Below are 22,781 nucleotides of genomic sequence, written 5' to 3' on the forward strand. Positions count from 1 at the left end.
GTGGTTACCTTGACTGGTAAACCGATGTCTGTTTCCCAGTGACACCGCGTCACTCACTACACGCACGACATCTCCGATGGATAAACGTTCAAACACCGCGAGTTCATCATTGTCTCCGCGAGAAATTTCAAACCGAGCGATATCTTTCAAATCGTCCAATGAAAACAGGCGCTTGCCGGAAAGCGGCACGTGATTGGCTGCCGCGTCTGATGACGTACGAAAGGCGGTTGGTGGAAGGTGGAATGTTCCACGAACCGTTGGACTGGTTCAGGTTTATAATATCCGGGACACGTCAATCAAAAGGTCGTCCATGAAGTTTGTACTTTCCTTCAAATCGGTTTCCTTTACATGGATTTTAAATGGATTCCGTTTTTAACTTTGGTATAATGTGGGTATAATGTGGTTAAAGTGGTATAACGTGGTTAAAGGGGTATAATGTGGGTATAATGTGGTTAAAGGGGTATAATGTGGTTAAAGGGGTATAATGTGGTTAAAGGGGTATAGTGTAGTTAAAGGGGTATAATGTGGTTAAAGGGGTATAATGTGGTTAAAGGGGTATAGTGTAGTTAAAGGGGTATAATGTGGTTAAAGGTACCTGTGAATAGTGTGGTTGGCTTCAACTTTGATTTATCAGGAAAAGTTAAACAAAATGTTTATGTGTCTCTATGTGTGTATGTATTTGCATGTGTGTGTGTGTGTTTATGTGTGCGTATGTATATGTGTTTGTGTGTGTATGTATATGTGTGTTTGTGTGTGTATATGTATATGTGTGTATGTATATGTGTTTGTGTGTGTATATGTATATGTGTGTATGTATATGTGTGTTTGTGTGTGTATATGTATATGTGCGTATGTATATGTGTTTGTGTGTGTATGTATATGTGTGTTTCTGTGTGTATATGTATATGTGTGTATGTATATGTACGTATGTATATGTGTTTGTGTGTGTGTGTATGTATATGTGTGTTTGTGTATATGTATTTGCATGTGTGAGTGTGTGGATGTGTGTGTATATGTATGTGTGTATATGTATATGTGTGTATGTATATGTACGTATGTATATGTGTTTGTGTGTGTGTATTTGCATGTGTGAGTGTGTGGATGTGTGTGTATATATGTATGTGTGGATATGTACGTGTGTGTGTGTGTGTGTGTGTGTGTGGATGTGTGTGTGTGTGTGTGTGTGTGGATGTGTGTATATGTATGTGTGTATATGTATATGTGTGTATGTATATGTGTTTGTGTGTGTGTATTTGCATGTCTGTGTGTGTTTATGTACATGTACGTATGTATATGTGTTTGTGTGCGTGTATTTGCAGATGTGTGTATATGTATATGTGTGTGTATGTTTATGTGTGTGTATGTATGTATGTATGTGTGTTTATGTATGTGTGTGTATTTGCAGATGTGTGTATATGTATATGTGTGTATATGTATCTGTGTGTATGTATGTATGTATGTGTGTTTATGTATGTGTGTATGTATATGTGTGTATGTATATGTACGTATGTATATGTGTTTGTGTGTGTGTATTTGCATGTGTGTGTGTGTTTATGTACATGTACGTATGTATATGTGTTTGTGTGTATGTATTTGCAGATGTGTGTGTGGATGTGTGTGTATATGTATATGTGTGTGTATGTATGTATGTGTGTTTATGTATGTGTGTGTATGTATATGTGTGTATGTATATGTGTGTGCGTGTGTGTGTTGTTCATAAAGTATAACATATTATCCCTGCGAACTGCCCTCCCCCCACAACTCTCCCTCTCTTTGTCCCATCCTTGGTTTACCGCCCCCCCCCCCCCCAATCCAGTGTAGCACCCTCCTCTCACACTCTCCCCTGCCCTCTCTCCATCTGTCTGTCACTGAACATATCCGGACAATGGTCATGTCTGGACGGGAGTTTGTCTCCAGACAGTTTGTCTCTGGACGCGTCCGGGCGGTGTTTCTCTCCGAACCCCCCCCCGCCCCGTTTAGTCCTCCCATGAGCGAAGCGACCGGTGGTATTTGCGAGTTTACAACAAAACCCATTGTAATTATTTGAACCACCTTCCACCTTTTTGCTTCCTGCACTTTTGAAACCGCCATTATTTACAATGGGGTTCGTGTTGGGGGTGAAAACGCTGCCCCAGCTTACTACCCCCAGCACGATGGGTCTTCGCTCAAAGATCGTTCGGCCGTTCACGCACACATTAGGTCTTCGGCGTATCGGCACATCGCCTTTGTGAGCCTCTGACGCGGCAATCCGAAATCATTCCTTTTCTCCAACAACCTCATCTCACATCATCAGATCACCAATTTAGATTCGGACAAGGCCACTCCACCTTGGACACGCTACTTCCACTCACCCAGCAACGGATGGACACCCTCAATATGAAACACGACATCAGGGCCATCCCTCTGGACGTATCTTGTGCTTTCGATCCGGTCTGGCATCGCGTCTTGCTCCCCAAACGATCCGCCTGGAGTCCCCAAGGCGGTGTTTTCCGGCGAATCCCTGTTCGATATTTTTTGATTGTTTGAAAAACCCTTTGTCTTTTCGTTTGTGACGTCATTGAATAATGAATAGTTGTTTCTCTTCCTGTCTCCGCAGAGAATAATCTTTGGAGGAAAGACAATCTTGCTGACTGATTGGAGGAGGGACTTGGTTGAGATCGACATCCATCGATTTGAAGTTGGTTGAACTTTGTGGTTTTGTGCGTTATGGAATTTCAACTGGAGCCAGGTGAGGAAGGGGGCCCGAGGGGCATGGGGGTGTTGAGTCATGGGCATGGTTTTTTGTTTGTGTTTTTTGGGGGGGGCGGGGGGTTATTTAATTGTTTGTCTATCTAATCCCCACATTTCTCTTCAACCTTCTTTCTTGCAGTACTGGAGAAGGACGGAGTGGAGGAAGTGTCCCTCAGAGATGACTCAGCAGGACCTGTGCTTGAGCTCCCCGGGCCATCATTGTGCTCGTCCTTTAATCCAGGCACCTCATCGTTCCTGGAAGCAGGGACGTCCCCTATTTTGTCGCTCACCCCGAGCTTGAGCAGCCTGGAGAAGGACGGAGTGGAGGAAGTGTCCCTCAGAGATGACTCAGCAGGACCTGTGCTTGAGCTCCCCGGGCCATCATTGTGCTCATCCTTTAATCCAGGCACCTCATCGTCCCTGGAAGCAGGGACTTCCCCTCTTTTGTCGCTCACCCCGAGCTTGAGCAGCCTGGAGAAGGACGGAGTGGAGGAAGTGTCCCTCAGGGATGACTCAGCAGGACCTGTGCTTGAGCTCCTCGAGCCGGCATTGTGCTCGTCCTTTAGCCCAGGCACCTCATCGTCCCTGGAAGCAGGGACGTCCCCTATTTTGTCGCTCACCCCGAACTTGAGCAGCCTGGAGAAGGACGGAGTGGAGGAAGTGTCCCTCAGAGATGACTCAGCAGGACCTGTGCTTGAGCTCCCCGAGCCGGCATTGTGCTCGTCCTTTAACCCAGGCACCTCATCGTCCCTGGAAGCAGGGACGTCCCCTATTTTGTCGCTCACCCCGAGCTTGAGCAACCTTGACTCCGGAGGGTAATGAGCATGTCGAGGGGGGTAATGATATCAGGGGAGGATGGATGATGGGTGAAAATGGGAAGGAGGTGACAGCGGTGTTCGGGAAGGGAGGAGGAATATTGGGAACACGTTTGGAAGGTCAAATATTTTGCCTTCGTTGCGTACATAATATGTGGATGGGTAGTGAGGACAGTATTTCCAAAAGCTTTTCGAACATGGTGGTTGTGATTATAACATTTATTTATTTCCTAGGGCTCCGAAGACAGATGTGACCAATCAATCGACAGACCCCTCAACAACCTTCCTTACCCACAATGCATCCGTCCGCTCTGATTGCTCCGATCAAGGTGGTACTTGCACCCGAACTCGCATTCTTCTTTCTCTCCGTCCAAATTCGAGTGATACTCACCCTAACCTTCTCCTCCTAGGAACGTGCTTGGATGCGCCGCACTCTCTCGGTGCTCAGAAGGTAGAAAGGAGGTGAGGGTTCCCCCAGGTACATTTTTATGGATACTCACACAGTCCGCTTTTGGGACATAGCGGACACTACAGACACCAACTTCAGTGTACTTTGTTACGTGCTATTATTTATTTGTTTATTTTGACCCCTCACCCTCTCCCTCCTCGTTACACCATTGGTCAATTGACAGTAACACGTGAACAATGAAATCACGTGTGGGTCGCACAGGGTCATCTTTCCTCTCCATCTGTACCTTTAACATCAACGTGCGCAGGCGGTGAACTCGCTCGATTCCCTTCAATCTTCAAGCACTTTGTTGTCTTGTTGCCATGGTAACCCCAGGTTTAAATATTGTTCGTTAAACGAACCGATGCTCGACAGATTACAGTCCCGGTGGTTCCCGAGCTCACTGCGTGCTCTGACCCATTCCCAACCTCCAAAGGTTTCGCGGAACTCCAGGATCGTGGATAATTGGGACACGCAGGTGCTCAGTGCTGTTTTTGTGTACATGGTCGAGGCTCATGGAAGAGTGAGAGCAGAATGGAAGGGAACAAGTTGGATTGGGGGGGGGGGAACAGCAAAGGACACATGGGGGTGAACAAGCTGCACAAAAGCTGAATGAAACACAGCAAGAAGAGGAAGAGGAGGTGCTGAGATCTCTTGGGCTCGGAGACAGGAAAGTAGTCGCGTAGTTGTTTGTCCTTTGAGGTTTTGCAAATGTTCCCTGATACCTTGTACTTCACCCCGAAGCTGTACTTAGATTGGCTCAGGATTACTCGGGGACCTGCGGTCTGTGAACCACAGGTTGGGAACCTTTGCTCCGCAATTACATTTTTTTGTCCTCATCTTGTTTTTGTTATCCCAGTGTTTTATTGTGTTGTAGATGTTCTCATGACAACTTCCCCCTTCAACCCCCTTTCCCCCCACTGGTTATTTAATTTACTGCATGAAACAAACAGGTTTTAATCATCTCACGTGTTTTCATGTGTTCTCTCCATTTTTATTTTCAGGGTTCAGTTTAAAATCCCATGGAGGACAAGGCCGGGCTTCTGCCCACCGATTCATTACTCTCCCTCAATCCAGGTTCTATTTCCATTCCATATTAATCCCAGATCTGCCTGGGGTTTAATCCCACAGCATTGCCATTTCTTGCTGGAGTTTAATGCCATATGATTCCCATTTCTTATTGGCGGTTCATGCCACGATTCCCATTTCTTATTGGGGGTTAATGCCATATGATTCCTATTTCTTATTGGGGGTTCATGCCATATGATTCCCATTTCTTCCTGGGGTTTAATCCCATATGACTCCTACTTCTTCCTGGGGTTTAATCCCATATGATTCCTACTTCTTCCTGGGGTTTAATCCCAAATGATTCCTACTTCTTCTTGGGGTTTAATCCCATACGATTCCCATTTCGTACTGGGGGTTAGTGCCATATCATTCCCATTTCTTACTGGAGTTTAATGCCATATGATTCCCATTTCTTATTAGGGGTTAATGCCATATCATTCCCATTTCTTACTGGGGGTTAATGCCATATCATTCCCATTTCTAACTGGGGGTTAATGCCATATCATTCCCATTTCTTACTGGGGGTTAATGCCATATCATTCCCATTTCTTACTGGGGGTTAATCCCATATGATTCCCATTTCTTCCTGGGGTTTAATCCCATATGATTCCTACTTCTTCCTGGGGTTTAATCCCATATGATTCCTACTTCTTCCTGGGGTTTAATCCCAAATGATTCCTACTTCTTCCTGGGGTTTAATCCCATACGATTCCCATTTCTTACTGGGGGTTAGTGCCATATCATTCCCATTTCTTCCTGGGGTTTAATCCCACATGATTCCCATTTCTTCCTGGGGTTTAATCCCACATGATTCCCATTTCTTCCTGGGGTTTAATTGTTGAGACCCGTCACACGTTCATGGTGTCAGGTGTTGTTGAGACCCGTCACACGTTCATGGTGTCAGGTGTTGTTGAGACCCGTCACACGTTCATGGTGTCAGGTGTTGTTGAGACCCGTCACACGTTCATAGTGTCAGGTGTTGTTGAGACCCGTCACACGTTCATGGTGTCAGGTGTTGTTGAGACCCGTCACACGTTCATGGTGTCAGGTGTTGTTGAGACCCGTCACACGTTCATGGTGTCAGGTGTTGTTGAGACCCGTCACACGTTCATGGTGTAGGTGTTGTTGAGACCCGTCACACGTTCATGGCGTCAGGTGTTGTTGAGACCCGTCACACGTTCATGGCGTCAGGTGTTGTTGAGACCCGTCACACGTTCATGGTGTCAGGTGTTGTTGAGACCCGTCACACGTTCATGGTGTAGGTGTTGTTGAGACCCGTCACACGTTCATGGCGTCAGGTGTTGTTGAGACCCGTCACACGTTCATGGTGTTAGGTGTTGTTGAGACCCGTCACACATCCATGGTGTCAGGTGTTGTTGAGACCCGTCACACGTCCATGGTGTCAGGTGTTGTTGAGATCCATCACACGTTCATGGTGTCAGGTGTTGTTGAGACCCGTCACACGTTCATGGTGTCAGGTGTTGTTGAGACCCGTCACACATTCATGGTGTCAGGTGTTGTTGAGACCCGTCACACGTTCATGGTGTTAGGTGTTGTTGAGACCCGTCACACATCCATGGTGTCAGGTGTTGTTGAGACCCGTCACACATTCATGGTGTCAGGTGTTGTTGAGATCCATCACACGTTCATGGTGTCAGGTGTTGTTGAGACCCGTCACACGTTCATGGTGTCAGGTGTTGTTGAGACCCGTCACACGTTCATTGTGTCAGGTGTTGTTGCGACCCGTCACACGTTCATGGTGTCAGGTGTTGTTGAGACCCGTCACACGTTCATGGTGTCAGGTGTTGTTGAGACCCGTCACACGTTCATGGTGTCAGGTGTTGTAGAGACCCGTCACACGTTCATGGTGTCAGGTGTTGTTGAGACCCGTCACACGTTCATTGTGTCAGGTGTTGTTGAGACCCGTCACACGTTCATTGTGTCAGGTGTTGTTGAGACCCGTCACACGTTCATTGTGTCAGGTGTTGTTGAGACCCGTCACACGTTCATGGTGTCAGGTGTTGTTGAGACCCGTCACACGTTCATTGTGTCAGGTGTTGATGAGACTTTTGCTGTGAAGGTTTGTTTCACCAAAATCACAACTCTAATCATCTGATGTTTCGTGTTTTTTTTTCAGAGAACCCCGAAGAGATCACACCCGTCACCAGCAGATAATAAAGAGAATGTAAGCGAAAGTTCCGATGGGGATTATAACCGTAAGAGAATTCTGATCGAATGTTTGGGCGTCATCGCACGGCGGTCCTGATGCTATTGATGTACAAAGATACCGATGAGGTATCATGGCAATGATGAGGCACCATGATGCTGATGACGTACTGGCATACCATTGATGTACAAAGATGCTGATGAGGGACCAAGAAACTGATGAGGTATCATGATACTGATGAGGTACCATGATACTGATGAGGTACCATGATACTAATGAAGTCATCGTGGCATACTATTGATGGACAAAGATACTGACTAGGTACCAGCATTCTGATGAGGTACCGGCATACTGCCCTTGTTGTTATCATACCTCATCAGAATCTTGGAACCTCATTGGCATCCTGGTACTTCATCAGTGTGCCGATACCTCATTAATTTGCCAGTACCTCATCAGTATCATGGTACCTCATCAGTATCTTGGTACTTCATGGGTATCTTGTTTCAGTTGTTTTGTTTGTTTTGCATTGTGCATAAGTGATATGACGTCTGGGACGGGGGAGGTCAAGACGGCGACTCAAGACTCACATCTGTGTCACCAAATCCGTTTCCAGGATGTTGAAGAAGAAGGAAAGCGTGGAAACCGGATGTTACTGCGGGATGAAGACCTATTGAGGGTCAATCACACAAAACTACCTAATTTGGTTTCTCTCTGTCTGACCGCGATACATTCGGTCGTTTCTTGTCCGATCTCAACCAAACTCGACAGGAGGACTAAGGGTCTCACGATGGATGTTGTAGCGACTTCACTTGCCCTCCTCCTCAATACAAGGGGGTTTTCCTCCTTGGGTGAAATCCGTGTTGACGTGTGTAAATAGCTTATCGTGGCGTTCCGTGAGGGACCCCCACCGGAAGTTAATGATGTTTTCAAACACAAACAAAGACGATTACCTTTTCTTTTTCTTTTTTGTAAACCTTGTCGAGGCTCGAATGAGAGCAAACACACAACGCACAGCAAGGGGGGCATGAGACAAGAGGGGTGGGAGTGGGAAGGACAAAACAGGGGGGAACAGAGACATTAGATCTGTGGAAGGGAGAGGGATGGGACATGGGGAACACGGGGTATACAAGGTGGACATTACAGGGACTTTCAGGAAGGAAAGCAGGGAATTTGAAGGAAGTAGGTTTGGGTTGGATTAACGGGTGATGAAAAGATCGAGGATCGCAGACACAGCAGGGTGAGGGGGGGCGAGACTGGAGAGGACAAGGTAGAAGACAGAAAGACCACCGACCTGCCTTGCGGTGAGAGAGTGAGAGGCCCAAAGACTCAGCCTCACCGCGGGAGATGCCAATGATCCAAAATGCCTTGGTTTCCACAGCGCGAAGCCGAGAAAGGTGGAAGGCAGGAGCACCAGCCCAGAGGGGAGAGCAGTACTCCATGAGGCTGCGGACGAAAGCTTTGTATGTGGTCAGGAGCTCTGGTGGATAGAAGTTGGTCCATGTTTTCGGATAGTGAAGTGTAAATGGAGTCATCACTGTTTGGGGGAGTCATGTGTACAGTGCACATATAAACATGAGGTGGGAGTGGAGGGAAGCCGTAGGCAGAGGTATTCCTGGGGGTGTGGAGGAGTGAGGGCAGTGCATGGAGAGTGAGGAATGGAGTCTTTGATGAAGAGAGCAACTCCATCAGGACGAGGCAACAGAGGCGCAGGGCCAGGATGAATGGCAGAGCTGAGCTGTTCAGGGAGTTGAGGTGTAAAACTACGTGCACTGAGGGCGGACAAGGAGGCCTATGTGCAAGGAATCTGTAAGGAGGTGGAGCATCACCTGTGGTCAAATTATTCTCGTCCTGCTTACAGGGGAATATGCGCATTGCGTTCATCCAAGCCCGTCCCTCGGTGGACTGCGGTGAGAGCGGAGGGTGGAGGGCTCTTGACAAAGGAGTCCAAAGTGAAGGATTGTTGCGCCGGTTACTTTGATCGGTTGTACCAGCTGACCCATCAGCTGTTACTATCCCGATTCCTGACCCTCCAATCCACTGTGATCCACCTCGTTGGTGGAAACTCAAATGAGATTTTTAACCTGCATGGTCCGTGAGCGTCAGCTGCGGCTGTATGGACATGTGACTCGTTTTCCTGACGCTGATCCTGCTCACCAGATTCTCTCAGCGAGAGAGTCTCGTGAGTGGAGGAGGCCAATGGTACCGACCACGTGACTCGTGGTTGCAGCAGGTTGATCGGCATCTCAAGGAGATGGGGATGGGCCAGGCATCTGCCTGGGGGATGGCCAGACGGAGGCCCCTGGAGTACCGGCGGAGAGTGGACGCAGCGACGCGCTGCTCCGGCGCATGCTCCCATACCTGACCTAACTGACCTGGGAGAACTGAGAGGGTGAATTTCCAAATCTATCACCGAAAGAAACAGCGTCTGTCCGTCTGTCCATTCATCCGTGTGTCCATCACGCTTTATTCCAACGCGTTCCTCCTGTCATAGAATAATATTTTTTTATTTTTAACTTTTGCAAAGCTTATAATCCATGAACTTGTTAGAAAATTGGAACAAAATTTCTTTTCTGTTTAATCATAAAATAATGCCCGTTTTGAAAGCCCGTCTTTCTGGAGGGAAGAGGAAGAAGCAGGACTTCGAGCTTTAACATAGCCGTACAAACGGAACCATTGTCACTATTCTACGACAGCAGGGACCCTTCAGTCCAGAATGGAGGACATGAAAAGAGCACGTGAAATGATATATACTTGTAACACTTCTTGAAGCAAAAGAAAAAGATATCGAACGTACAGGGAAGAAGCATGCGAACAACAATCGTAACCATGACGACAGCAACATCAACAATAAGTTCGTGTTATGAAAGATCCTCTGTCTGTGTGGTTGTGAGGATATCTCAAAAAGTAAATGGACGGATTTGGATGAAACTTGGTGGAACAGGTCTGATGTGGGACAAGAACTAATTGATTCAATTTTGGCGAAGATCTGGATCCGGATACGAGAATATACGAGGATACGAGTCGGTTTCACTGTATTTTACATCCTCGTTGAGATTCACAGGGAGACATGGAATCTGTTTGTGAAGTCCAACATTCTGTCGTTTTGATGTAACCGACCAGAGAAGCGATGGCTAGCAATTATTAAATTGCAAGCAAGTGGTTAAACTCCGGTGGTTCGATTGCCCAACACGTCGATGCACATTTGACTGGGTATGAATCACAAGATCGATGTGAAGGTCGGCAACATAAAAGTCACGTGAGTGGAGGACTTCTTATTGATTGGCCAAGGAAGTCAGTTCTTCAAGCCAAATCACCAATTGAACTTCAGTCCCGGTTTGTGTTTGTTCTGACGTCACAATCACACAATTGTGATGACAGAACCAACACAAACCCAGGAGGATAACACAATTCCAGGACAAATTTAAATCATACTTCTTATTTCGCTTGTTTGCTGATCCCATCTGATATCCACCTGATATCTCTCACGGCTCTTAGGCCCGTCGACGTCGTTCGGGGTATGCGATCGCAGACGTGTATCAGGCCGCCACCATCTCCTCTGACAATCCCATCCTCATCGGAGACTTCACCAAGGTGCGTCGCATTTTGTTTGCTTTCAAGGTTGATTGCCTGCGACGCGGTTTTGCGATCGGTGATGTCCTAAAATGACCCTTCTCTACCTCGTCAGGCTTGTGCCTTGCCGGTCATTGCAGGCCCGGACAAAGACCTCAATTACATTTGTCCGGAGACGGTAAGGATCTTCTCCGCACAGGAATTCGAGCAATCACTCTCCTGTTGTGCGATCACATCCTTGTTCAGGATTACCTGTCTTACCTGGCTTACCCGGCGACATGTTGTTTCCCTCCGTGACGCAGATGTCCTTGTTGCTCGGTGGAGAATTTGAAGACACCGTGGAGCGATTCATTGTCATCGACTGTCGTTATCCGTACGAGTTCGAAGGCGGACATATCGAGGTGGCTGGAATCGAAATCATCGCCTTTCCTTTGGGAATGGGGGCGTCGGTGGAATATTGAAGTCTTCAATTTCTTCAACATTTTTCTTCCCCCACCTTTGTGTCCTCATCCGTCGCATTTTGTGTCATTCTTTAAAACAGTTTGTCGATTAGTTAAACCTTCCCGCATATCATCGGGGAAGGCTGATTGCTGTTGTCCGATTTGTTTATATAATTAGTGCCCCCACTTTTTAATGGTACCCCAGAGTTTTTTTTGACCCTTGGAGGTACTAAACCACCGTTTATTAATTTTGTTTCTTCTTCGTGCACTCCCAATTTCCGAGCTGTATCTCAGAACCGGCTGGGACTTTCGGAATGAAAGTTTGCCTCAATAATGTAAATACAGTACAATGTACGTGCGATTGACATAATTCTTTGACCTTGGCCTAATTCTTAAGGCCATCACCCAATAATAGACATTTTACCATTTTGTCGCCGTAACTTTGTCTGATGAGAACAATACTGCCCTCCCCAGATAGCATAAAGCGAGGCACATTTACGCTTAATTTACATCATACCCCTCCAGGTTAAAGGTCAAGGTCAAATGGTGGTCTGAAAAAAAATAACGTTTTTTTTTTTGGTTGTTGTTGTCATCGCTCAATTCTGCCACTGCGGAACCTCAAAGACCGCTTGGCCTTCCAGGATGTTCTTGCATCATAATTGTGTACCTGCACTCAAGTTATCCACCTGATATCTGATTGGTGTTCTTGACCTACTTTTTTCGGATTGTGACCTAATTAACAAAAAATACCCTTTTGTTCATAACTTGAATCGTTTACCTCCGATTTTCATGATGTTTGATGTCTTTTTTTGGATAGATCGTAGATTTTCAAATTTTCTTAGTTCACACTCTATCCCTTACATGTTGAAGGTCAAGGTCATAGGATGGTTCCGAAAAAAAAATAGGCCATCATTGGATAAGGGTAAGTCGAGGGCGATGGCCGGGGGAGGCGTGCCCTTGTCGATCGCTTTGTGATTTCAGATGTCAAGTGATCATTGTTATCGATTGTTATCTTCTCTAGGGTTCCCTCAATATGCCGACTGAAGACGACGCCGACACCCTATTCATTTACATGAGGAAGGCGACATCTTCTGCGCGGCGTCTCATCCTTATCTTCCACTGCGACTTCTCCGTCAACCGTGGCCCCAAAATGTAACATCACTCGTCAGAACTGCACGGGTCGCACTTCCGTGGATTTGGGAATGGAAATAGGATGTTAAACCAGCCCGGCACGTCTTGTTGAATTGCCTGTACTCCGATTGTTGAGTCATTCCCCCTGTCGCTCCGTCCGCAGGTGTCGCTTCGTGCGAGAGCTCGACCGCAACATCAACACGTACCCTCATCTCCACTACCCTGAAGTTTACATCCTGGCTGGGGGCTACCGAGAGTTCTTTTCAAACTTCAAGGTGCGGTTTGATTATGGTTCGTGCTGGTTCTTCGTGTTGACACGAACAGGATTTTTAAGTTTGAACCGCTTTCTCGGGTGAAAACGGCAATCTTCCACCATGATGGCCCTTTGGACTCGTCATGACGACGAACTTGATGAACCCAATGTTGAGAGAGGTTTTCTAACATCCGTGAGGGGAGAAGGTGAAGCAACATTCTGGGCATGAGAGCCCTTCTTTGAAGCGGTAGAGAGGCTCCGACCTCATCACCACGACCACCACCAGGACGTCATCGACCAACTTATCACCAAATCTGTACAAATAAATGTCAGCGTGTCTCCTCCGCAACTCCAAAACCATTAAAACCTAACAGCCTGAAACTTTGCACGCATTCCGAGAAAACTCCAAGGAAGTACAAGAGTGAAAATTTGGTGTTTGGGTTAATTAAAACATCTCCTTTGAAGGTAATTAACGGTCTTATTTAATTATATCCTTCATCAGGCGCATCCTCGGTCACCACTCCCTCTGGAGTCGTAAGACGTATCTTTGGGAACCTCGCCGGGGTCTGAAGCCGCCATGTTTTTTGGCCTGCTCAACCATGCCTTGAGTTAGAACAGGCCAGAACGATTTATTCACGGACTTCTACTCTCATGGACTAATTAAAGATCTACTCTCACGGACTCATTAACGATCTACTCTCACGGACTAATTAACGATCTACTCCCACGGACCAATTAACGATCTACTCTCACGGACTAATTAACGATCTACTCTCATGGACTCATTAACGATCTACTCTCACGGACACATTAACGATCTACTCTCACGGACTCATTAACGATCTACTCTCACGAACTAATTAACGATCTTCTCTCACGGACTAATTAAAGATCTACTCTCACGGACTCATTAACGATCTACTCTCACGGACTAATTAACGATCTACTCCCACGGACCAATTAACGATCTACTCTCACGGACTAATTGACGATCTACTCTCATGGACTCATTAACGATCTACTCTCACGGACACATTAACGATCTACTCTCACGGACTCATTAACAATCTACTCTCACGAACTAATTAACGATCTACTCTCACGGAGTAATTAAAGATCTACTCTCACGGACTCATTAACGATCTACTCTCACGGACTAATTAACGATCTACTCTCACGGACTAATTAAAGATCTACTCTCACGGACTCATAAACGATCTACTCTCACGGACTAATTAAAGATCTACTCTCACAGACTCATTAACGATCTACTCTCACGGACTAATTAACGATCTACTCTCATGGACTCATTAACGATCTATACTTTCACAGACTCATTAACGATCTACTCTTACGGACTCATTAACGATCTACTCTCATGAACTAATTAACAATCTACTCTCACGGACAAATTAGCGATCTACTCTCACGGACTAATTAACGATCTTCTCTCACGGACTAATTAGCGATCTACTCTCACGGACTAATTAAGGATCTTCTCTCACGGACTAATTAACAATCTTTCACTGAAGATCGTGTAGCGCCCCCTCCAGATCGAGGAGGGTATTACAAGTCTCTACCATTTACAGTGTAGTGTTTCTGTCCACACGTTTCCTCATACAATGCAGTGTTTCTGTCCACACGTTTCCCCGTACAGTGTAGTGTTTCTGTCCACACATTTCCTCATACAATGCAGTGTTTCTGTCCACACGTTTCCCCATACAGTGCAGTGTTTCTGTCCACACGTTTCCCCGTACAGTGCAGTGTTTCTGTCCACACGTTTTCCCATACAGTGCAGTGTTTCTGTCCACACGTTTCCCTGTACAGTGCAGTGTTTCTGTCCACACGTTTCCCCGTACAGTGCAGTGTTTCTGTGCACACGTTTCCCCGTACAGTGCAGTGTTTCTGTCCACACGTTTCCTCATACAGTGGTGTTTCTGTCCACACGTTTCCTCATACAATGCAGTGTTTCTGTCCACACGTTTCCCCATACAGTGCCGTGTTTCTGTCCACACGTTTCCCCGTACAGTGCAGTGTTTCTGTGCACACGTTTCCCCATACAGTGCAGTGTTTCTGTCCACACGTTTCCTCATACAGTGGTGTTTCTGTCCACAAGTTTCCTCATACAATGCAGTGTTTCTGTCCACACGTTTCCCTGTACAGTGCAGTGTTTCTGTCCACACGTTTTCCCGTACAGTGAGGTGTTTCTGTCCACACGTTTTCCTGTACAGTGAGGTGCTTTGAATTAGAAGCAGAAGGTGCGTTTTTACTTCTTGCATGTAACCTGGGGTTTTCAGGTTTTTTTGCCAATGCAGAGCCGTCGCTTGCCTATACACCGCCCAAATAGAGGTATGCGTCGGAAGAACGTGTTGCGTGCTCAGAACAAGATCGTCCGCGGGGCAGATACAGTGTTAGTTGTATCATAATTCACTACTCTTATTCTTCTTTTTCAAACGTTTCTTTTCTCCATTCTCTTAACTCTCCCTCCTTCCATCCCTCATGTAATGTCTTCAATCACATCTCTGACGTAAAAAAAATTAAATCCCAGTTTGCAATGTATGTTCGTATTTCATCGATCGTCCTTTTTTTCCAACTTCAGTGCCAATTCACCCCCACCTCCTTAAATCCACCTCCTCCTAGCCCCTCACCTATTATCCCCTCTCCTTACCCCTCCCATCTTTCTTCTCATCCTACCTCCGCTCTTAGCACCTCTTCACTGTCCTCTGCTTTCTTCTCAGCTCCTCCTCTGTTGTCCCAAAGTTTGTGATGTTCTAACATTTGTGAGATCCATTCGAACCGAACAGAGATCTCACTCTCTCTCAATCAGTACACTCCTCAACATCTCAAACATGCTCCTTCCTTCCTCTCATCACACCTCCCACTCTTCACAACCTCTCAAGTCTTGTGCTTCCCCCTGCTCGCTCCCTTCTTCGCCAAACCACGACCAATTCTCATCCTTCCTCTCTCCCCACGTCTCTCCTTGCCCTGCTGCCCCTTGGCCGTACCTGCTCTCATTGTCTCCCCTCTTTCTCAAAGCCTCCCTCTCATAGAAACCTTCACACTCTTCTCCCTCCAAGCTTCCCTCTAACATTTCTCAAAACTCCCCCTCACCCTTCTCCCTCAACTCTCCACTCTCACCTTTCTCCCTCCAATCTCCCCCTTCTCAAATTTACACCCGCCGCGACAACAGCAAAGCTGCCTCCTTCCCCTTCCCTAGCTCGTCCAACGCATTCATCCACTAACAAATCCCTCTGCCCCCGCTCCCTCTTCTTACTCTCCACTGTGGCGCATCCCATCACACCGAGCCTTTTCTCCTCATCTGGTCCTCTCGCTTAACTCTTCTGCAATCTCCCACACACTGTCAACAACTCACCCAACCTATCTTTCCCCATCCTCCCTCGTCCTACCCTCCCTCGCCTCCCCTGCACCCAAAGCCTCCCCCTCCCTCTTCCTTAACAGAGTGCACCTCAAATATCCAGGGCCTTCACTCTCACCTGACAGATCTCTCCATACAGGTTGCCACTGACAAACCAGACATAATCTGCCGAACAGAAACTTTCCTCCTTCAAGACGTCTCTGACTCCCTAGTATCTCTCCCCGGCCGTTAATCCCTCCTCCGATATGACAGACCTGAACCTCGTCCTTGTGGAGGAGTTGCTCTCTTCATCAAAGACTATTCCTCACTCTCCATGCACTGCGCTCACTCCCCCACACCCCCACATCTGGCTACGGCTTCCCCTCCACTCCCACCTCATGTTTATACGTGTGTTGTACCATCCACCAATCAGTGATGACTCCATTAACATGTCATCGCCGAAAACATGGACCAACTTCTATCTTCTCATCCAAACTCTCTCTTCCCCATATGTGGTGACTTCAATTGTCATCAAGCCAGTTGTCTCGGTGTGGGTACCTCTCTCACCTGTCATGGCACTTCAGCAAAGGAATTTTGCGACTCATTGGAACTGACTCAATCGGTCAACTTCCCAACCCGGATCTCAACCAACGGTCCTCCATCTCTTCTGGATCTGATTTTGACAAATTTTCCTGACAATATCTGCTGTTCTTCCTCCGTTCCAATCGGTTCTTCTGACCACGTCCTTGTCAAAGTAGACTTATCTCTGGCTGTTTTTAGAGCAATCCTGTGGTATCCAAGGCAATCTCCACTGATGGCTCGCAGACTTCCTCTCCTGTCGCAGTCAACGTGTGGCCCTAAATGGAGGTCTTTCATCCCCTCTTCTTGTCCAGGCTGGAGTTCCTCAAGGTTGCGTTCAGGGCCTGTTCTTTTTTCTGATTTTCATCAATGTCTCTCCGACTCTCTGGAAAATCCTCTTTATCTCTTTGCTGATGACTCCACCCTCTGTCGTACCATGTGTCATCTCGTACATCAGAAAGCAGCAGTCTCTTCAGTCTCTGCAGATCTGGATAAAATCGCAAACTGGTCCAACACGTGGAACATGTCTTTCAATACGGACAAATCTCACACTCTATGTCTCTCCAAAAGGACCATCTGGAAACCCCCCCCCCCCATCAACTTTCTCAACAATCCTCTTGAGGAAGTCCTTCCAGTCAAGCTTCTGGGTCTCACTGTCTGCCATGATCTTTCCTGGAAAATCCACATTTCGAACCTGGCCTCAAAAGCCACTCGCCGACTGGGAATCCTCCATCGTGCAAAGTCCTTCCTCGTCCCACCTGAGCTCCTGACCACAAACAAAGCTTTAGTCCGCAGCCTGATGGAGTCCTGCTCTCCCCTCTGGGCTGGTGCTCCCACCTCTCACCTTTCTCGACTTCACGCTGTGGAAGCCAAGGCTTTTAGGAACGTTGGTGTCTCCAACGATGAAGCTGAGTCTTTTGGTCTCTCACTCTCTCACCGCAAGCAGGTCAGTTGTCTTTCTGTCTTCTACCGTCTACTCTCTGGCCTGCCCCCTCCCATCCCCGCCCTGTTTGTGATCTGTGGCCCCCATATTTCCGTAGGGCGCTCAAGGTCCGCGAGCAACTCTGTTCTGGTGAAACTACCAAAATGAAGAATCGCCGTTCACCTTCACTCTTTCATTCCTCTTTTTCCTGCCTTTGGAACAAACTCCCACATAATCTTCAATCCCACTCTTCCCTCCAGGTCTTCAAAACGGTTCATCACGATCTCATATCTTTCCCCATCCAAAACCGTGATCTTTTCTACACCCGTTAATCCACCCCAAACCCACCTCCTTCATATTCTCTGCTTTCCTTCCTGAAAGTCCCTGTGGACTTTCAGGAAGACCATCTTGTTTACCCCGTGTGCCCCGCCCCATCCCTCTCCCTTCCACACATGTCCGAATGTCTCTGTTCCCCACTGTTACGTGCTTCCCTCTCCCGTTTCGCTCTTGTCTCTTGCTCTCTTTGTGATACGTTATGTGTGCCCCTGGGGCGGAGTCAAAAGGTCAAATAACAAAAAAATGCACAATGACGGGCACATTTTAAAACATTCTTAAATGAAACTTTGTACACGCAATCAACATCGGGAGAGGCATGAAAAATGTAACCTTTTTTGGATTTGACCCCCGGTTCATGCCCCCAATGGGTCACAGGGGTCAAAACGAAACAATTTTTTTAATGTAATTTGATATTGGGTCAATCTTGGTGGAACTTTTTGCCATCTTTAAACTTTTTTTTCGGTGGTAAGAGTGGGGATTTGCGACGCCGCGTCACCCACCTCGCCCTCGTTTTCCTTTGTACATCTTATGAAATGATAACGTTGGGTTCTTCCTCCTCGCAGAGCTTGTGCGAGCCTCAGGATTACCTCGCCATGGAGGATCGCCAGGTGGAGATGAACGAGTGGAGGAAACTTTCATGTCGCCGAAGGTCTCGATTCTGGACCAAGGCGCAAAGCCGCTGGCATCTTCGGCAGAACCTGAAGAAGTTCTAACTTTGCCGCCACTTTTCTCACGAGGTTACCCATGGTGCATCACTTCTTTCTGACCTTCAAGTGATCAGTCCCCTTTCGATCGGATTATTTGTTTTTTGTCATCCTTTAGTGGACTCGGTGTAATCTCCTTTTTGCAATCCCCTATGGAATATTCATCCAACGTGTTGTTTTAAAGGAGGAAATGCTTGTACTCTCAGCACAGGGTTGACATATTCTGTGTCGATGAGTTAATTTGTTAAGTTGTCGTTGCTCACCGGGGTTTAGTATGTTTGTAAAGACTCTTTCATGGATTTAATTGTTATTAGAGCAAGTTTGTACGTGTCAGACATTGTCTCACGTGTACGAGGTTTTTCTGGAACAAGTTTTTCTTCATCTTCAGGGACATTTCACTCACTGGCAGGATGTTTGCAAACAAGTTTACCGTTCGAAGTCCTCTGTCCCTCTCCCCAGCATGAAATGCTTGCTATGGTTGTTGTTCGTAACCGGTTTGGGTTATAATGAGTCCACGGACAGTATGTTTTGATTGAAGGTTTCTACAATCCATTGTCCTTGCTCCGTTTATGACATTTTCCTGTGATTTGGAATAAACTGGATTTTGGGAGTTGTTCTGCATTTCCTTTTGTTTGTCCTGACGTCGGTTGAGTTCACGCACCCAGACTTGACGGGACATCATATCGACGAACACACCTGCCTGTGTGTCTGGGCGGAGCACTTGGGGGGGCGGGCAGGCGGAGCGAGAGTGATGAGCGTATTGAAGGATAAATGGAGAGATTTCGAATGAAAGAAAGTAAATGTAAACCGAAGTTGAGAAACTGGCATTTCACTCAGGCCGACAGGCAGGAACTTCAAGCAGCCATCAAACTTCGAGACTGGTCTCCCTTTTCTACTCTCTCCGGCATCAACTCATCCTGGGAATTCTTTCAAAGAAACTTGCTCTCTCTCTCTCTCTCTCTCTCTCTCTCTCTCTCTCTCTCTCTCTCTCTCTCTCTCTCTCTCTCTCTCTCTCTCTCTCTCTCTCTCTCTCTCTCTCTCTCTCTCATACACAGATTTATCCCATCTCGTCTTCAGTTGTCCTCCCCTTCCTCCTGCCCATTGTACACTGAAGCTTGTGGCGAGGCAGTTTTCCTGAAACAACTTGCCTTCGCCTCATGGAAAGCAAATCCAACTGCTCACCTCAACTCTTTCATTCCTCTTCTTTTCCCGCCTTTGGAATAAATTCCCTCACTCTGTTCAATCTCATTCTTCCCTCCAGGTCTTCAAAACAGCTGTTCACCACCACCTCTTGTCATCCCCCATGCAAATCCTCGATCTTTTCGACCCCCGTTAATCCAGCTCCAAACCCACCTCCTTCAAATTGCCTGCTTTCTCCTTCCTGAAAGTCCCTGTAATGTCCATCTTGTATTCCCCATGTTCCCCGCCCCATCCCTCTCCCTTCCACAGATCTCCTAATGTGTCTGTTCCCCACTGTTTTGTCCTTCCCTTTCCCGACCCCCTTGTCTCAAGCCCCCCTTGTTGTACGTTCTGTGTGTTAGCTCTCAGACGAGCCTCGACATTTTACACCAAAAAATAATAAAAGTGAATAAGCCATAAAGTACATAACCACTGATGGAGGTGTTGCGGGGATTCCAGAAGCGATGCGTGGAGCAGCACAGGCAGACAGAGACAAGCGTATCACTTCAGGATGATGAACCAACCAATGTCCAAGTCTCCGTCTCACCGCACTGATCTTGTATTGTGTTTATACATCTGATAAAAGTTTGTCTGAGAGATGTGGGAAAGTTCACAACACCAAACAAAGGCCTGGACAACCACCGTACAAATGAACACACATGCAATGCAGCCAATCCATGCCTTAGCAGGTTGGGCCATCAATCAAGAACCCCCCCCCTCATTTGCTCCAACCTTTGACCTCGATGAGGCAAATTTTCGATGAATCGGACAAAACCCCAAATCCGGTATTCACCAATGAGGGAGGCCGTGGAAACGTGCGGGGACGTGCCCCCCTCACAATACGTAAAGCCCTGGTATTGAAGTAGATTGCTTCAACTGCTACTGCCAATACCAAGACTTTTAGTACTGCGAGAGTACAGAGTAGGCCAGAAGCCGCAAGGCTTGCAAACCGAGTTCGAGACGTTTGTGAATGAAGACACGTTTGATGAACGACACCAAAGCGCCGTGCGTGTCCCCGACATGTCCTGAAGGAGGTTGAGCAAATCAATGGCTTCCCGACTCCTTGCACTCAGGGATTGAGGGTCTGTGGGGGGAACGGGGCCAGCTGCTGTGTGCGGATGTTTAGAATCGGCTTTCCCAAGACACCGCCATCCAGCAAATCCCACAAAACTGTCAGGAAAGCCTCGAGAAGGGAGCAGCAACTGGAGGAACTTGTCGCAGGAAGGATGGGACAGAGTGGAGGATGAGGAGTGGGGTCATTCACTCCAGACAGACATCTTTTTTTGTCCAGGTCCAACCACGTGCAGGAACACATGAAAAGCAGCACAAGGTCCTGAACCTTGACATCTGGAGATTTTCTCTTGGCAGAGCGTTGCGTCACAGTGTTGGAAGTGTAAGTCGTGTCGCGCGCAGGAAGGATGGCCTATCTATCACGAGGTCCACTTTGACCCTGCATGGCCCGGCACGACGGATACCTTCCGAGGCAGGAGATAGTCCTGGGCTCAGTGGCTTCTTGTGACGGAGGGAGTGAGTCGACCAGTCCATTATGGACTTTGCAACTACCTGCGCGAGATTCACCTGGAGACAAGGAAGCCTGGGAACATCAACACTCCTTAGATAACTTTGATGAGGCTGTGGGCAGCAAGAGAAGGTTACAATGCATTGCTTGTGCAAGTTAAACACCCCTCTTTTTGGTCATGAATGGATGAATGAGAATGGCCTGGGAGGGGAATGGTGTCAGCCTGCGAAGCACCCACGGAGAGCACGTTTGAATGAAGAAAGTACCCGCACAAAGCCAAAAGTCTCACCCTCACAGTAGATTGGAACACGTTAGTACCACCTGTTCGATTGGCACTTTTGCTCAGCGCAGGTGGGGTGATCAGGGCGTTGCGTCAGAGCAAAAGCTCCGCTGAGTACCTTCGCCAGGAACGACACAGGCCTCACCTGCATGTTCCGAGAATTCCAATGAGATTAAAGCAACGGCGGAAGGGTTCATTCAACCAAATCTTCAGACATGGAAAGGACAAAATAAATAAATAAATAAAGTGGAACTGCAAAATAAATCGTGCCAAAGTATCAGGAGGAGGGAGGCAGGGAATAGAGGACGAAGAAATACTGGTGTGGATCATGAAAACCAAAATGTGACCACCTCCTGCGAACCAAGCGGACGTACAGTGGCACTCCCAACCTGTTCACCAAGTTCCGTGTGAATCCATCCATCACGTGTTCACATTTTGTGTGTGTATCGTTTTTGGCGCCATCTCTCAATAGTGAAGAATCAGTTTAAAAATTCTCAGATCCAGATCCGGATTCGGATCTCCATCAAAATTAAGAGTTGCTGACCTTGGCCGGTCACTGACACACACAAAGAAATTCAGAACGATTGCTTGAACACTGTGGCCAAACTGAGTCACGTGACGAGCAGACAGACAAACAAACGCAACAGACCAACATACTTGGCAACATGTTTTTTCGCCAAGTAACAAACAACCAAATAAACCAATGTCACCCGCAGGGTGACCCGTATCTTGCCAAAAGGTGACCACGTGTGAGTTTTTTTAAGGTCACACTGAGGTGAACAGAACTGCTATCCACCAGGAGCGACTCCTTGAGGAATATCTGCCTACGAGAGATTCCGATGAGAATCGTGTTCTACAGAGTAACCATGAAAAATATGCGTTTGCCTCATAACGTCACCAAATGACGTCATAATGTCTCAAGCTTGACATATCTAGAACACACTCATCGAGGTGTTCAATTTGAGGTACTACACGATATGGTTCCTAAAACTTGAAAATTTGACCTTGGGGTCAAATATGTTTGACCTGAGGCGCTAACCATGAAGGTCAAGGCCAATCGCCACCAAAAATTAATCAGCTGAGCGCCAGACCATGAACTATATTCCCATGAAATTTGAAGACGATCCGATCAAAATTACTCAAAAAATAAGGGTTTCGTCGACTCCCTGATTTGTGACAAAGTGACCTTGACCTTTGACCTTGACTTACAAAATTTTATGCGCTGAAAGGGACCTCTATAGGCCTCTGATATGCGAAGATACAAAAATTTTCCAATGATAACTGT

The 22,781-nt window shown here is 47.1% G+C and overlaps 2 protein-coding genes across 17 annotated transcripts in view; one reads left to right on the forward strand and one right to left on the reverse strand.

Moving 5' to 3' along the window:
- Window positions 1–148, reverse strand: part of LOC147006335 (anti-apoptotic protein NR13-like) — a 35,083-nt gene extending 34,935 nt beyond the window's left edge. For 2 of the 9 annotated variants that reach the window (XR_015054911.1, XR_015054912.1), the window contains exon 1: window positions 9–148. The gene's annotated coding sequence lies outside the window, so the exon portion shown is untranslated. The remainder of the gene's footprint in view (window positions 1–8) is intronic. The other 7 variants (XR_015054909.1, XR_015054910.1, XR_015054915.1 and 4 more) reach the window with 5 other exon arrangements.
- Window positions 135–19,128, forward strand: LOC147006337 (uncharacterized). 8 transcript variants are annotated; one of them, XM_085869023.1, is made up of 14 exons: window positions 135–271; window positions 2,597–2,728; window positions 2,870–3,545; window positions 3,780–3,874; window positions 3,956–4,007; window positions 4,998–5,070; window positions 7,199–7,246; window positions 7,842–7,904; window positions 10,724–10,819; window positions 10,914–10,976; window positions 11,101–11,199; window positions 12,260–12,390; window positions 12,533–12,644; window positions 18,378–19,128. In XM_085869023.1, exons 2-14 carry the CDS (start codon window positions 2,707–2,709, stop codon window positions 18,525–18,527), a joined length of 1,680 nt encoding a protein of 559 aa, XP_085725149.1. In that variant the 5' UTR covers window positions 135–271; window positions 2,597–2,706; the 3' UTR covers window positions 18,528–19,128. The 8 variants fall into 8 exon arrangements, with proteins under 8 accessions (XP_085725149.1, XP_085725150.1, XP_085725146.1 ...); XM_085869024.1 differs by having other exon boundaries at window positions 164–303; window positions 3,956–4,002; window positions 4,996–5,070; XM_085869020.1 differs by having other exon boundaries at window positions 166–303.
- Window positions 19,129–22,781: the final 3,653 nt, after the last annotated feature.

This window comes from Eptatretus burgeri, unplaced genomic scaffold (assembly GCF_056783735.1).
Source record: "Eptatretus burgeri isolate ZD-2024b unplaced genomic scaffold, Ebu_testis_v1 Ebu_testis_scaffold_3185, whole genome shotgun sequence".
NCBI classification, from domain to species: domain Eukaryota; kingdom Metazoa; phylum Chordata; class Myxini; order Myxiniformes; family Myxinidae; genus Eptatretus; species Eptatretus burgeri.

Coding starts and splice junctions, on each gene's coding strand:
- LOC147006337 (XM_085869023.1), top strand. CDS start 2,707: ATGGAATTTCAACTGGAGCCAG. Junction 3,546..3,779: donor AGCAACCTTGACTCCGGAGG/GTAATGAGCATG, acceptor TTTATTTCCTAG/GGCTCCGAAGACAGATGTGA. Junction 12,645..18,377: donor AGTTCTTTTCAAACTTCAAG/GTGCGGTTTGAT, acceptor TCCTCCTCGCAG/AGCTTGTGCGAGCCTCAGGA.